Here is a 16,099-nt window from a genome sequence, read left to right on the forward strand (position 1 = left end):
CAGCAAAACCTATCAGGATATTTTCCTTCCCTTTTCTGACCTCCCTTGTCTCTTGAGACACCACCTAAGCCTTTGTTGTTAGAAACAACAAGGAGGGAGTCCCAACACCTCCCCGTGTGTCTGCTTGCTGATAGGGGGAGCCATATCCAACATGTACAGCATCATGGCTGCTCGCTACAAGTACTTCCCGGAAGTCAAGACCAAGGGCATGGCAGCTGTGCCCAAGCTGGTCCTCTTCACCTCAGAACACGTGAGTTGGTGCTCTTGCTCATGGATTGCGGTGTTTTCCATGGGACTCTCTCACATCTAACCTCAAGCCTGTGTTTGTTGCAGAGTCACTATTCCATAAAGAAGGCTGGAGCTGCACTTGGCTTTGGAACCGACAATGTGATTTTGATAAAGTGCAATGAAAGGTAGGCAGGAGAGTGAATATTAGGTTCTTGATGTATTAAATGTGCTCATCTGTTAAATTTGTTTTATTGTGCTTAAGGACTGACTCAGTACAGTGTGCCAAGCTGCTAATGGTCTGTTGAAAATATCCGATTAAATTACTTTTTTGCTGCTGCTGAAGTTTTTTTCCATGTGCAATCGCATTGATTCTTCACTTTAATTTCTCTCCTTTTATAATAATTACAGGGGGAAGATAATTCCAGCTGATTTAGAGGCAAAAATTCTTGAAGCCAAGCAAAAGGTATGTCCCCTAGGGTGCATCTAAACTCTGGTGAATACAAATTTTAAAAAATTCCTTTTTTTTCTGCCCTAGACAATAAGTCTTTAATAATACAAGAGATAATTTTATTGCATTACTAAAATTCTTTTCTTCTGTGTTTGCTTATTTCCAGCTTGTGTGATGACTTGGCTTTAAAGCTCTGTTTATACAATATCATTTTTTTAATGAAAAATTCAGTCATTAAACCCCTTCTGTTTTCATCGTGCCAAGTGATTAATTTGATGTAGGTCAATAAATCCAGTCTCTAAGCATCATGAAGACACAGCCTAATTGAGGTTTTCACTTGCTACTTGTTAAGTGAAATTTCATTGTAACAAATATCATTCTAGGTTAGGATTCTACTTAGCAAAGTGCTTCCATGCCCTGGCAGGTCGCCCATGATACTTGGTGAATCCAGCCTCAATAAATTCTATTAAACAGAAAAATCACATACAACAGATGTATCCACAGGGCACTGCCAGGTAACTGTCAGGCCATTTACCAACTCATCATTGTTTTGGTTACATTCTTGTACCTCCTTCTCTAACTGTGGTTATTTGCCTGGGTCTCAGCAGAGGAGATGGATAGAAATGTCACTGGGACTGAGCAAAGGGTTGAAGGGGCAGCTTCTAGGAGTCAGAGATTTCCCCAAGCCTGTCTGAGCTCTGTTACTCCACCTTATCATGTATTTCTTGTTCACATTGAAATTTTATCGTATCCACTATTAGGGAAATGGTGTATAGACTTGTTTTCAGTAACCAAACCGTGCTTCAGTATTACTATGGCATTAATACACTTAGAACGGCACAGCTTCTAAAACATATGTCCAGATAACATCCAGAGCTACTTTCCCATCGTTCCAAACACTTATTATCACTCTTTACTGCTTTACTGTTTGCTATGTAACTTGCCGCTACTAAACATACTATTTATTTGGCTTATTTAATTTTGTTGATTGTCAATCACCCCCCACTAGAATGCAAACTCCCTGAGAACAGAAATCTTCTTTTGTGCTCGCTGCTGGATTCCCTGCATCCACAACAGAGCCTGGCACGTAAACGTCATTCAAAAAGTATTTGTTGAATACATGAAGGAATGAAGGAATGAACCAACAGAGGATCTTCCAGGAGTGTCTGATAGAACACCAGCTTAGCTGATCGCTGTTAGAAGTCAGTGCTACTGCAGATCTTCTTCATGTGGAAAGGAGGGAGGTTGGAAAGACTAATCAGCCTGTCTGTCTTACCTTATAGGGATATGTTCCTCTGTATGTCAATGCAACTGCCGGCACGACTGTTTATGGCGCTTTTGATCCGATACAGGAGATTGCAGATATATGTGAGAAATATAACCTTTGGCTGCATGTCGATGTAAGTGCTATAATTCAGAGTGGCCTGGTCCATTCAGGATGGGTGAGGGGGGGTAGGGGGGAGCAGCTCTGCTTTATGATTTGCCTCAAGCTCCTCCCGTCGCCTCTCTCCACACCACGTTTCTCTGCCCCCTGCCCCTCGGTGGGCCATTCACAGCAGGTGCATACCCCAGGCCTGTCTGTCCTCTGGGATTCATCCAGTCCTTACTGGCCAACTGCTGTCTTCTGTGGTTCATCCTAGAATTCCATCTCTGTCACTTTCCCAGAAAGCTTTTGTCTGAACAAATGGCTACAGAGTGAAATACAGAGGGGAAAAATATAAGGTATAACGTATAGAAAGTGGCCATGAATCTGAATCTGGACTCAGCAGTATTCCTTTAGTCCAGCCATCTATGAGACTTTCTTTATAAAAGAAAGGAAGAGAAGGTGGGAAGGAAGAAAGAAACAAAGGGAGGGAGGGAGGAAGGAAAGAAGGAAGAAAAGGAGGAAGGGAGGAAGAAATGAATGAAACACATTATCTGGTACATATAGGAAAAAGAAGGCAATATCTGGAAGGTGTTATCAATTAAGAGATTTATTTCCAGATTTTCCCAGGAACACAAGAAGTACATTTTCACATATGTGACTCGGTGGGGTTTTTTTTTTTTTTTCCTTTTTCTCTCTCCATTCTCTTATGGGTTTAACTTCTCACAACTGGACAAGGGGGTGATCCACCCTTCTAGTGAACAGATGATGACATAGGCTTTTCCTGTGTCACATGGGGTCCCAAGCCATTCGGTAGACATGCATCAGGGGACCCACAAAAATGTCTTGCTGTTGCAGGAGCTGTTGTGGGACCTCCAGGTCTACCAGGGCTGCTACTTTCTGAGTTTTTCAGGAGCCCTTAGAGCTCTACTGTAGGCAGAATCAGACAGCAGCCTCCAGTCCTTTGTGTTGCTTCTGGAGCTCCCCAGGGGGCCCACCGAGTGTCTCTGGCTTTCCAGAGCACTTTGGGACTTGGGTCTTAGCACCACAGGCTCAGCCCCAGTTGACCTGAATCACTTGTGCAGATGCCCGACGTTAAGCTGGAGGAGCTCTTGAAGGAGAAGTGATCAAAGATGAATAACTACAAATGCCCTCAGCTGAACAATCAGTGAGGGTTCCTCTTGTTAGAGAAGCTTCTGTTTCTCACTGTTTACATTCTCTCTCATGCTTTGCTGGGGGTGTGGAGGGGGCCAGGTTTGGGTTTCTCAGTGTCACAGCCCCTTTCCCTCTCTTTTCTCTGTCCTCACAGGCCGCCTGGGGCGGTGGGCTGCTCATGTCCAGGAAGCACCGTCATAAACTCAGCGGCATCGAAAGGTAAGGGCTGAGCCAGGGTCCCCTTCCGCTCAGGCCATCAAACCTGCTGTGCCACTGAGTCCGCCGATGTCCCTGCCCTGACTCCCAGAATCATATTCAATCTAAGCTCATTTTCATTCAGTGGGAACTTACTGAGCACCTGTTATATGCTAGGTACTGGGAAATCAGTCATCTTTGAGCTTTCCCCACAATGAGTTCATGGTTTAGAAAGAGAGAAAAACAAGTAAACAAAGAGTGACCACACCTCGTGATAAGCTCACCGGCAGATGTGATTGCAAGGTGCCCAGGCAGGAGAGAAGGGAGACTTACTGTGTGGGAATTTGGAGGCTAAATGGGAGTTTGTCAAGGGCACGGGAAGGGGCACTGATTCATTTCATTCTTCTTTCTCCCTAAGCTTACACCTGGGGGAGGGGTAGGACACTCAGCTTACCTAACTTACTTATTTTCTTGTTCACTATTCAAGTTCAGAGGGTGTTCTAAGCCAAATATGATTTTGACCTGACTTCTAAGTATTGATCCAAAATGAATTCATATTGAGTCATGGATTCACTCAGCAGGTATTTACTGAGTGCCTGTCACAGGACAGGCAGGCATGGACGTGAATGCTCAGGTACCCGTATTATGTCCAGCCACCTCTGACACTTTTCTAAAAAGGTGTACCTGGTACATATAGGAAAAATAAGGCAACATGTAGAAGGTGGTATCAACTGAAAGATTTACTCTCCTGAAGCTTACTGTCTATGAATTAGATGTTCATAAACAAAGAGATATTTAATCTGCCAAGACATGCTATTTTAGACAGGGTCATCAGAGGCCTTTCTGAAGAGGTGACATTTCAGCAGACACTAGGATAAAGGGAGACAGGAAGCACAGATACAAGGAAGAGTATTCTAAGAGGGGGGAGGGCAAGTGCAAAGGCCTTGTGGTAGGACTATTCTTGGTATGTTGGAGGAAAGCCCATCAAAGAGGCCAGTGTGGCTGGAGCAAAGTGAGAGAGTTCAGAGCGGACTGAGGTTGGAGAGGTGGAAGGGAGCAGGCATCAGGGACGGCACTCAAGTTGTTTGAGTCTTTGTTGCCTCTCCTATACTTCTTCCCCTGCATTTCCATTTTGAAAGGCCAGTATTAAAGTGAGTGGGACTCACGGAAGACTAGTTATGTGACCCTTAACTTGGAGGACAATATCTTAAATGTAGATGGGCCAGTCTAGCTGTGCTTTAGCTCTCTTAAAATGTTTTGCCCTAGACTTTCTCTTTTCTACCATTTTAAAGCATATATATCTTCTGAAGGAAATTGAATCCATATCATGTCTTATTACTTTCCATTTGTAGCACTGAAGAATCATTGACCTTTAGGACATTAAAAAAAAACGTTTAATTTAAGACATTTTGTGTGATCTATATATAGTTTTTTTTAATTGAAGTATAGTCAATTACTATCTATAGTTTTTAAATGGTTCACTAAATGATGGCTATGAGAAAATTGGGTAAATTCACTGCCTTGTAAGTATGGCTTGACACTGATGCTTTCTGATGAGATACATATTATAGTGAACTTTTCCCAAGTCTCTTTCATAAAGGCTTTCTTTATTATGCACGTGGCAGAAGGTACTTCAGGCCTCTCTCTCTTCTCCTTGAAATACAGTGTACACCTTATAGTCACATATACACTAAATTATTTTCCCTGTAAAGGACCGAAGCAAGAGGAAGAGGTTAAAAATTCACAGCAGGAATTTAGCTCCAGGGAGAGCAGAGGCAGTATAATTCCAAGCCAATTGATACGTCTGGGGAAAACATCCTTCACAGGTATTAAAGCACAGAGCCCAGCTGTGGGCTAGGCCATTGGGAAGGAGTTATCCAAGTTTTAATCATCATACATTACACTTAGTTGTTTCCGTAATGTCCTAGCTAGTGTGCTCCTTAACCATTTAATTGTGTCTGACAGAGTGATGCGGTTGCTAGGAGACCATGCTTGTTAAAGCTATCACTGCAGCCTAAACTGGCAAGATCATGTTTATTTAGCATTTAAACAATGCTGCTAAGTAGTCAAAGTCTAGAATTGTCTCACTGATCCTTGCTTTAAAATGCCAGCCTTCATAGTACCTTACAAGCAGCATCCCCAGCCTATAAGTAAGAACAGGAAGGCAGAAAAGCCAGTCTGTTGCCTAGAGGGAGGTAGTCTAACGGAAGCGTTATGAGCACTGGCTCTGCGGTTAGACTCCCTGAACTTGAATCTTGGCTCCAACACTTCCCAGTTATGTGACTCTGGGTGATGTATTGAACCCTTTTGTGCCTCAGTCTCTCCATCTAAAGTAAAGGTGATACTCATCCTTATGTCATAAGGTTGTTGTGAGAATTAAGTATTCCAAGCATGGTTATTAGTATTATATATTTAGTGATTCATTTTATCCTTTATTCAGTTCCTTGAGGTAGACACTATTCTCCACATTTTAAAGACAGGAAAACTGAGCCACAAAGGAGTTATGTCATTTGCCCAAACTAGCAAATGTCAGAGCCGGGATTCAGACTTGGGTAATCTGGCTCCAAGCTTGAGTTCCTAACCATGACACCATACTGATAAAATGCTTGTGATACTCTTAGGACAACAGGACACATAATAAATGTTCTTCATAAAAGTTAGCTATTATTAATAAAAGAGACAGTCTGCTGCTTAGTATTCTGAGACTGCCAGCAGAGTATTTGCTTACTACCTGATTAGTCAACTTAGGGGACTGGACACTGAAAACTTGTATTGACTGGAGTTGCAGTGGGCAGTGCTTTTCTCAAGAGGACAGTTGCCTCTTGCCGCCTCCTGCGCCTTCTCCTCTGAGCATCGTGTGTTTCTTTCAGGGCCAGCTCAGTCACCTGGAACCCTCACAAGATGATGGGTGTGCTGTTGCAGTGCTCTGCCATTCTTGTCAAGGAAAAGGTCTGTACTCCCCTCAAAGATGAACTGGTGGCCTGCACCCCGTTTAGAAGGACCGAGAAGAGAAGAGCATGGGGTCTTTTTACAGTACTTGTAGAGGAACTCACAAGACTGATAGCTCTGTCCGGACTGCCCGTGTCTGTGAGGCTCCAGCTAACCTCTCACCCGCTCTGGGCTCCTGCTCTGTCTGCCCTCCTTCCTGGTTCAGGGCTCAGGGCCCCATCAGTGATAGAAATGACAAGGGCGTTATTCCATTTCACGTTCCTTCATGTTTGTTCAAATGAAAGTGAGAGCTATAGGGTGAGCCGCTAACCCTCACCTCACTGACGACAAAAAGGGGTCGCTGGAACATACTTCAAGTCCTTAGCATGAATTTGTGGTCCCAAGAGCTGAAACAAATTAGGCAGAACCAGAACTACAAATGTCAGCTTAGGGCAAACAGGGAGGTTGAGCAAGAAGCTTCTGCAAATGAGTTAGTAGCGTATTGTCTCCTTTAAGCACCTGATAATAGGACCCTGCCCTCGAGAGCACTGTTCCTCCAACAAAACTTTTGCACACTGAGGCACTCGCAAAAGTCTGTCACCAACTTGTAGGATCCGGAACCTGCACAAGCTCCTTAGTCCACTCCTAAGTAGAGTGCCTGTTAACTCCACAGGAGATCCTGGGAAAGATTGGAACACTTTTTAGGGGATGCTTTGGGGGAAGAAATTTCTTCCATGCTTGAGACTGTCCCACCTTCTACAGGAAGTTTATATCCCTAACCACTGCCAACTGAATGCTACAGCTCTCCCCAGCTGTCGAAGTAACCCAAAACACAGCACAAATTTCCAGATGCCCCTCAGGGGGACAGTAGGGGGACACTTGCTGGCATCTGAGATAAAAGATCATTTTCAAATCAGAGTGATAGAGGAAAAGGGGCAAAGGTTTTTCTAAGGATGGTTTAAGAGAAGGACATCAGAATAAGGGCAAGGCCTCATGAGACATGAGAAGGTTGTATGTACATGACCCCCAGTCCAGCCTGCCCTGTTTCAAAGCCATCCATGCCTCTGACCTGTGACTGCAGTTACACACCTGCCTTGATTCCCCTGACAGGGTATCCTCCAAGGATGCAACCAGATGTGTGCAGGGTACCTCTTCCAGCCAGATAAGCAGTATGATGTCTCCTACGACACTGGGGACAAGGCCATTCAGTGTGGCCGCCATGTGGACATCTTCAAGTTCTGGCTGATGTGGAAAGCAAAGGTACGGAGGAGGGCGTCTGGGAAACAGAGCAGAAATGTAATTTTCACAGGCTGGCTGGTGAAAGCGAGGCAAAGATATATTACAGACAATTCATTATGTGCATAATCAGTATCTAGATAATTGAGTTAACGGTATTTTCTTTGTTTGCGAATGAATCGTTTTATCCTTTATGTCAAAGTCTCTCTCCTTCCGTTCAATCTCCTCAGTGTGAATTAGCATGATGTTTTCTTATAACTTTCTCTGATGAGCACTAAAAATTTTGCCAAGATAAGGACGTCCCCAGCAATCCTTAGGGATGCTGAAATTATTTAGTACAGATGTAGAGAAAGAGATAAAGAGAAAATTACTGCATTATTCTGTGCAGATCCCTGAGTTCCTTTATGAGGCCTCGAGTCATGGGCTATATCTGACAGTTTTAAGTTCTTTTTAAATAATGGCTTTCCCATTATTTGTACTTTTATACTCTCTTCTAGAAAATGCATACTTTATCCTGAGAAATCCTAGACTGAGAATCTTTCAGGTTCTATTTCTGGGTCTAGGAAAAAAAAAGCAACCTGTTTGAATTTCCCCCAAAATAAGGGTAAGGGAAAGGAATACCATGTGACTGTTTCAAAAGTATTTTTATGCAATCAAGTAAAGGCAATGTGAGTTCACAGCTTTCAGTTGCAACCATTGTTTTTATTTATCTACTGTAAATTAATTTTAATACATTTCCAAGTTTAAGATTGGGGCTACTGATACCCAAACAACAAGGTTTTCCAGCCAAACATCTAGTCAAATGTTTCTTCTGTAGGAAGAATTTGACAGATTATTTTTTTTCATCATTACATCATTTTGTCTTAATATAGAAATAGTCTGAATTTGATTTTTACCACAAAGCAATCATAGGTATTTGAAGCCTATATAGACCGAGAAATGGCAACAAGAGAAAGAGCCCTATCATACAGAAACCTAATAACCACATGGCCTGTCTCAGGAATCTGCCTTCGCTTTACCTAATAATTACCGCTGGAACCTGGGCTCCCAGTGAATTGATTCCTGAGGTGGGACTCTGGGGCGGGCTTCATTCCCAAGTGGAAAATGGACTGGCTGGGCTGTCCACTCAGCAGTGACTGCTGCTTGGCCAGGACTGGACTTCACCCAGACACGTTAGCAATCCACCAGCCTCGTGCATCTGCTCTCCCTGTGAACACCGACCCACTCCACAACCCCCGTGCTGCTGTGACTAATCAGCCATGCTGGCTTTTGAAACTCATGCTCAACCAGTTTGTCAATAGTTGGAGCAATGGCAATCTCAGGGTACACATGCCGAGACCAGTGGCTTCCCCATCTGTCTGCCTGCCTGTCACCAAAAAGGGATAATAGCATGTTGTGTGGAAGTAAGCCTGCCTGGGTATAAGGGGAATGGCTTTGGCCAGGATTTCCGGTTGGGGCAGGTGGATTCTAAAGTAGTATTTCTCCACCTGTCTATGGTGCAGAACCAATTGTTTTGTTGTTGTTGTTGTTTTTTAACCTATCATCGACCAATACAATAAAGATAACTTGCTGGAAAAGTGAAATAAAAAACCATACAAAATACATACAAAGATCAATTTTAAAAATGAGATTCAGTAGACATAAAGTTACTGTCAGATAGATATACAGATTTCTTATTGCTTAATCTAAATTTCTCTGCTCATCTTATCATGGACTGGTTACAGTTTGTGGACTGGCCTCAGTCCATAGAGGAGGATTTGGGTGACACTATCCTAAAGCAAACCAGAAATGGGTTTCAGGTTCAGGCTATGAATTACTAGCAAGAAGCAAAAAGCCCTTTTGAGAATAACTGCCCAGAGACCAGCGTGTCTTCAAAAGAGATTAGGCACACTTCATTTTATTGCATGCAGGGCTGTGAGAAAGCTGTACACATTTAATGAGATGCTTCCTGCTAACCATCTCCAAGAATACTCCTATGTATACTTCCAAGAGACACAAACAGAACAGCCCTTGCAAATGCCATCGCAGGGAAATGCAACCTCTCACCAATAAACATGACTTTTCTTGTTTAAAACAGGGCACAGTGGGCTTTGAAAATCAGATCAACAAATGCTTGGAGCTGGCTGAATACCTCTACGCCAAGATTAAAAACAGAGAAGAATTTGAGATGGTTTTCGATGGTGAGGTACGTTGACATCCTGGACTTCTGGAAAATCTATGAGTGATGCTCCTGAAGCCATATTGTCCCCCATTGCCTATTTTCTGCTGAATTTTCGTTCTATGCATCCTTCATTTAATTCCCTCTGTGCCCACAAATGTTTCTTCCAGTAGCATTGGGATGACTTTTCCCCTTTGCCTCTTCTAAAATGGTATACTCTCAGCCAGCCATTTGCAAACAAGAGGTCTTTCCTCAGCGGATCTGAATCCTTTATCATTCTCAGGTCTGATTATTGTGTTGTACCTCCATGATAAAGTATTCCTCAGTCCCAAGAAGCTTATAGGATGGGTATATCCTTGTCTCCCAAGACTGGTTCTAAAGTGAAGTTCTCCTTTATGTAGATTCATTGTGAAGAGAGCAAGATAAAATTGCCTCTGCCCTGAGTTCAGATCCACACTGCACACAATAAGGTACTTGTCATTCCAGTGTTGACTGAGGGCCTGCTGGGTGCCCTCCTCTAGGCCAGGCGCTGGGACATACACTAGTGACCAAAGCAATTGCTGTCTCTGCCTTCCTGGAGCCCACAGCTGGATAAAGAAAGTTGGAATAGGAGCCAGTGTTGAACAAAAGGAAATCTACTCATAACCCAGTGTCATGGACCACCACCCACATTCAACTTAGTCTACTTAGCAGGCTCCTAGCCTGCCAGGAACACCCTGGAGAGTCACCAGATGAGCAAGGAGCCCTGAGCAGTTCAGATCGGTCATATGGTGCTTGTGCATTTCACCTCTGTGGCCTGCTCTCATCATTTGCACTGTTTTAAACATTCTACTAGCAGGTTAAAACAAATGTGATGTCTCAAGCCTTTGAAAGTGATGGCAAACAGTAACTAGGAAGAAAATTGAAAAACAATAGCGAGAATACAGAAGGACTCAAAAAGCATGAGAGTCTTTGGGATGGGAACACCAAACTGTTCTAGACACTCAACAAGCCTGGTCTTAGCGTTGAGAACCGGTATTAATGTTCATTATGATAATCCTGAATCGTTAAGAGAAGGTTCAATAGCAATAAAATTAACTATGTTTCAAGCATCCTCTGTATATGAGGCACTGCAAAATGGCAAGGTAGATAATACTTTTCTTTTAAAACTCCCCATATGTAATTTTTTTAACATTTCAATGTTTAAAGTTGGGTAACTTTAGTCATCTAGAATCGGTTATGGGAAATAGCTCTCTTGCCAGATATGATGGGATAAACCAAGCTTTGTTCTCCCAAGTGTAGAATTAACATGAAGCCTTTTTTTTTTTCTTTCTTTTCTTTTCTTTTCTGATCTGAGGGACTTCCACTAGGGGTACTTAGGGGTTTTGGAACAGCTTTCTCTCAAGTTCTCATAATTTTCTGTTTTGTTCGTATGTGTGCTTGTTTGTGAAAATCTCTGCAGCCTGAGCATACGAATGTCTGTTTCTGGTATATTCCACAAAGCCTCAGGGGCGTTCCAGACAGCCCTGAGCGACGGGAAAAACTGCACAGGGTATGGAATCTCTCCTTGTCTCATCTAACTCGCTGTGATTTCTCTGGCTGGTCAGAACATCCTCGCTCTAATGTGTCTTTCTAATAGGGGAGAAAAAAAGCTAAAGGCTTGGAGTGGTAGGGAATATCTCGTTACAGTCTTCTTCTTGGGTCTGGATGTCCCCTTGCTGTGGTTCAGATGCAGCGGGAACTCTGGGGGAATGCATCCCTGTCTTGGGGTGTTGTTTGTCATCATAGGGGCCATATGCAGGACAATTGAATAATATACATATCCCTAGGACCTTTCATATTAAACTATGTCTGTTAAGATAGCTTCTAAGTTGTAGTCTTCTCTAATCCTGACTCATTCTAGTTGTTGATTTCTGTGTCTAGTTTATATATTGTGTATAGTTGTTTGTATTATATTTAATTTATGTAATATTTCCTTGATCTAACTATTCAACACATATTTGTTGAGCGCAGTCTATGTGCCAGACAGTATCCTAGGTGCTGAACAAGCAGAAGCCCTAATTTGTGTTGCTGGCCATGTGAACTTCTCAGTTTTGTTTTTGATTTTAATTTTATTATCATCGTTCTAAGTCTGACTGTCAAAATTCAGTTGCACAGTGCTTTCTGTGGGAATTTATGATTGGGTAGACTTAATCAGTCATTAGCTATTAGCCACTGAAGAAACCTGGATATAAAATATTTCTTTGCCTTTATGTCAGTATAAACACAAATCACAAAAGTCAAATAGCTCTTTTTTTTCCAACTAAGAAATGAATTGCATTGTTAAGAAGAGCATGGTGTTAATATCAGTCTTGAGTTTTGTTTTGTATTTTCCCTCACAAGGTGGCCCCCAAAATCAAAGCCCTGATGATGGAGTCTGGCACGACCATGGTGGGCTACCAGCCTCAGGGGGACAAGGCCAACTTCTTCCGGATGGTCATCTCGAACCCAGCCGCGACCCAGTCTGATATCGACTTCCTCATTGAGGAGATAGAAAGACTGGGCCAGGACCTGTGATTGCATCCGTAGACCATGAGTTTCTGGGAATTCCCTTTCCCCTGGCACTCTAGAACAACCTCTCTATGTTGCTGAAACACATAGGCCATCTCATTGGGTGAAAACTTCATCTCTTGAGGAATATTGTTCAAACCTTACTTAAGCTTGTTAGAGTTAGCAGGAAATAATGTTCTTTTTAAAAAGTTGTACCTTAGGAACCCAGTATATATGTACAGTTATATATACCTCTCTCTATAAATATATGTGTGTTTAGTGAGCGTGGCTTAGTAATAGATCGCAGCATGTCTCCCACTCCAAGAGAATGAACTTCACCATCAGCAGTTACTGAGGGGCCAAACGTGCTGCAAACCAGCTTGCCCAACCACCTCAGGAAAGATGTTTTTCAAAATGTCATGTGTTTGAGACCAAGGGAAACACTGTTGGTGGGAGTTGACCTCATTGTCAGGGTTTCTCCCACCTGAAGTGATGATGGATGAGAAAAAGTGCCACAGGATGACAAGAGTCCCACCCTCCCCTTTAGTACCCTGTTAGGGGGAAATAGTAGCAGCGTCATTGTTACAGGTGTACTATTGCTGTATTTTTAGAGATTAATTTGTGTAGATTGTGTATATTTCTGTTGTCTGACCTTGGGGAGGGGGGACGCAGGAACACATATAATGATTTTAACAACTGTTTAATTGTAGGTAAATGAAATACTTGCTTATTTATATTCAGAGATTTACCATGTTAAAGAGTTGTCTTGTATTTTCTTCCCAATTGTAATGTATGATGTTTATATATTGATGCAGTAAGTTCTGAAAACTGTTTATGGTCTTTCTGTGCATTTGTGAGCCAAAGAGAAAAGATGAAAATTAGTGAGACTTGTGTTTATATTAGAGTGCCCTTAAAATAGTGACTTAAGCATAAGTTTACCATCTGCAAGAGAATCTGATACTGTATGTAATGTTGTATCCATGGCAATCCCATCACTCACGTGGCATCTGCTCTGCTCTTACCCTCTCTGTCTGGCTGTATGTCTGGTGTTCTCTACGCCTTTCTAGTAACTGTTGGATAATAACGAGACCTCCTGTAATGTTGTAGTAGTTCATGACCAATCTCTGTGACTCGCTTAGCTCAAACCTAAGGCAATGTTTCCCAAGACCTTCCGAAGAGCTCAGATAAATTGACCAGGCTCACAACTGTTTTTGAAGAAAAGGGAAATTCACACTGTGCGTTTTAGAGTATGCAAGAAGAATCTAAGTAAATAAAAATATTCTCCATGGAGAATTTGAACTAAAGTTTCTTCCAGTTTCTGTTTTGTGTAGGAAGAGAGGTTTCCAGTGACAGGTATTGGGATCACCACCAGCCATTCACTCTCCACTGACTTCAGGTGATGCTCAGTACCTTTATTCAACTAGGAATCAACCCATGGTCTTAGGTTCCCAAGCCCTTTATCTAAAAATCAGTGGGATTCTAATTAAATAAAATTTGCTGTTCACACCTAGAAAAAAAAAAAAGCTCTTTCTCTTTTTCATTTTCTTATCTTCATCTTGGAGTTCTGTTCATTCAGTCATTCAACAAACATTTGCTTCCTCTAGAGCAGGCACTGCTCTAGCACTGGGGTTACAGAGGTGTTCATGGCAGACAAACTTTCCATCTAGTGGGGAATCTTTCATCATTTGGCGTCTGTGGTTCTAAGATTACAGAATTGTTCCTTCCTGCTGCTTAACGCTTGTGCAGTGGGCCCAATTCACTTCCTTGGGAAGTACATTTTGATGCTGGATCATTAACGAACAGGATCCATTTTCTATGATATCCTATTAAGCTCTGATAATTAATTATCCTATTAAGCACTATAAACTTTAATGTGCAAATTTTCGTGTGAACATATGTTTTCATTTAACTTGGGTAAGTAACTAGTTGTAGGATTCCTTGATTGTACGGTAAGAGTACATTTAACTTTATAAGAAACTTGCTAAAACTCAAAAAAATTTTTGTTTTCCAGAAATATACCATCTATGGGTGACGCTGTGTTTATTCCTTTCTGATCCTTATACATTTTCCACCCTTTTCCTTGATATACTGTGCAGGCCAAGATACCCAGTGCGATGAGGAAATGAAGTGTTAGTAGCAGGCATCTTGCTTTATTCCTGATATTAGAGGAAATGTTTTCACCAGATACCATTTAGTTTTATGTTTCCTTTAGGTTTTTCTGTAGATATCCTTTATTGAGTTAAAGAAGTTTCTTTTTATTTCTAGTTTGCTAAGAATTTCAATAATAAATGAGTATTTAATGTTTAGTTAAACATAAAGTATTTAAGTTTTCCAAGTTTTCTTGAGTCAGTTTTTGTAAGTTGCATTTTTTTCAGAAATTTAATACATATTTTTGAGTTTTCAGATAATTATGAAGTTGTCCATAATATTTTTTTCAATCTGTTGCATCTGTATCTATATTCTCCATTTTTTCCCCTAATACAGTAATTTGTTTCTTTGTTCCTTTTTTGTTCATTAATCTTAAACAGAAATTTGTCAGTTTCATTAAGCTGTTCAGAAAATATTTGTCTTGGTCAATACTCTCAATTGTATGATGGCTTTTTACCACATTAATTTCTGCTTCTGTGTTTATTATTTCCTTCCTTCAACTTTTTTTAGGCTTAACTGCTGTTCTTTTTTCTAACTTCTCAAGTTCTATGCTTAGGTCATTAATTTTGAGCTTTTCTTCTTTTCTAATAGAATCACCTAAAGACATATACTTCTCTGCAAACATCCCTTTAGCTATATACTACAAGTTTGGACACATGATAATTTGGTATCATTCAATTCTAAGTAAGATGTATTTGTCTATTTTTCCTTGTAGTTTAATTTTTGCTGTTATTACATATAAACAAGTTTTGTCATATTTTTTCTGGCAATCTAAAACTTTTATCATTATGTAGTGACCCAATTATTTTTGCCTTCTTGTCAATTTCATCTGATATTAATATAGTTATATAACATTCTTTTAGTCTTTGCCTAATACATATGTTCTCATTTGAACTATAATATTTCTGTATCTTTATGTTTTAGTTGAGTATCATATAACTAGCTGGATTTTATCATCTTTTCCGTCTGACCATCTATGTCTTTTAGCTGAAGGATTTCATTTACTGTGATTACTGATATATTTGGACTTAATTCTATCATCTTATTGAATGCTATCCATTTGTTCCACCTTTTATGCTCTTCTTTTCTCCTTTCTTGTAAAAGATTCAGATTAATTGAGGGTTTTTTTATGTTTGTTTTTCTTTTTACAAAAAAATATAAAGTTTATTTGGTGGTCACCACCTGAATCTGGAAATACAGCTCCAGGTTGATGATACTGACACAAAACAGTCGTTATTAATCCATGCCAGCCCACCCCAAACTAACTGAACATCAATAAAAGTGGTCATATATACATAAATGATCTCTGTTAACATCTGCACTGCCTTCTCACTTTCCATATCACTTAATTTCCAGTTCCAGCCATCTGATGGGTTAAATGTTCTTGGCCTAACAGAGAACCATGTAGACGGTCAAGCAAGATTTCATTTTCTTTATTTGGTGGTAACAAAGGCTACAGTTTAGTTCTTAAACCTACAGCTACTAGTGACCTTCTATCCAGGCAGAGTAACCAAAGATAGCTATGAAAGATGCAGAGAAGACTAGAGGAGACCAGGACAAAACAGCACAGGCCTGGCTCTAAGCTGGCAGGCACCCTGTCCTTCAGCAAGGGCAGGTAAATTAGCCAAAATTAGATAGTCTTTTCTTGTCGACTTGAACCGACAGTTTTTTTCCTCCAAAAATCTTGTTACTGACTGCATTCCATTTATCTAGTTAAATACAAATATAATCA

At 41.1% G+C, this 16,099-nt stretch overlaps 1 protein-coding gene across 2 annotated transcripts in view; it reads left to right on the top strand.

The window, feature by feature from the left end:
• GAD1 (glutamate decarboxylase 1) overlaps positions 1 to 13,519 on the top strand; it is a 38,734-nt gene extending 25,215 nt beyond the window's left edge. For both annotated transcript variants that reach the window (XM_031451631.2, XM_031451630.2), the window contains exons 8-17: positions 135 to 250; positions 334 to 413; positions 637 to 691; positions 1,960 to 2,076; positions 3,349 to 3,413; positions 6,260 to 6,338; positions 7,428 to 7,577; positions 9,631 to 9,738; positions 11,153 to 11,242; positions 12,073 to 13,519. In XM_031451631.2, the coding sequence (XP_031307491.1) occupies positions 135 to 250; positions 334 to 413; positions 637 to 691; positions 1,960 to 2,076; positions 3,349 to 3,413; positions 6,260 to 6,338; positions 7,428 to 7,577; positions 9,631 to 9,738; positions 11,153 to 11,242; positions 12,073 to 12,246 (1,034 nt within the window). In that variant the 3' untranslated portion in view covers positions 12,247 to 13,519. The remainder of the gene's footprint in view (positions 1 to 134; positions 251 to 333; positions 414 to 636; positions 692 to 1,959; positions 2,077 to 3,348; positions 3,414 to 6,259; positions 6,339 to 7,427; positions 7,578 to 9,630; positions 9,739 to 11,152; positions 11,243 to 12,072) is intronic.
• The last annotated feature ends 2,580 nt before the right edge of the window (positions 13,520 to 16,099 follow it).

This window comes from Camelus dromedarius, chromosome 4 (assembly GCF_036321535.1).
Source record: "Camelus dromedarius isolate mCamDro1 chromosome 4, mCamDro1.pat, whole genome shotgun sequence".
Classification (NCBI taxonomy): domain Eukaryota; kingdom Metazoa; phylum Chordata; class Mammalia; order Artiodactyla; family Camelidae; genus Camelus; species Camelus dromedarius.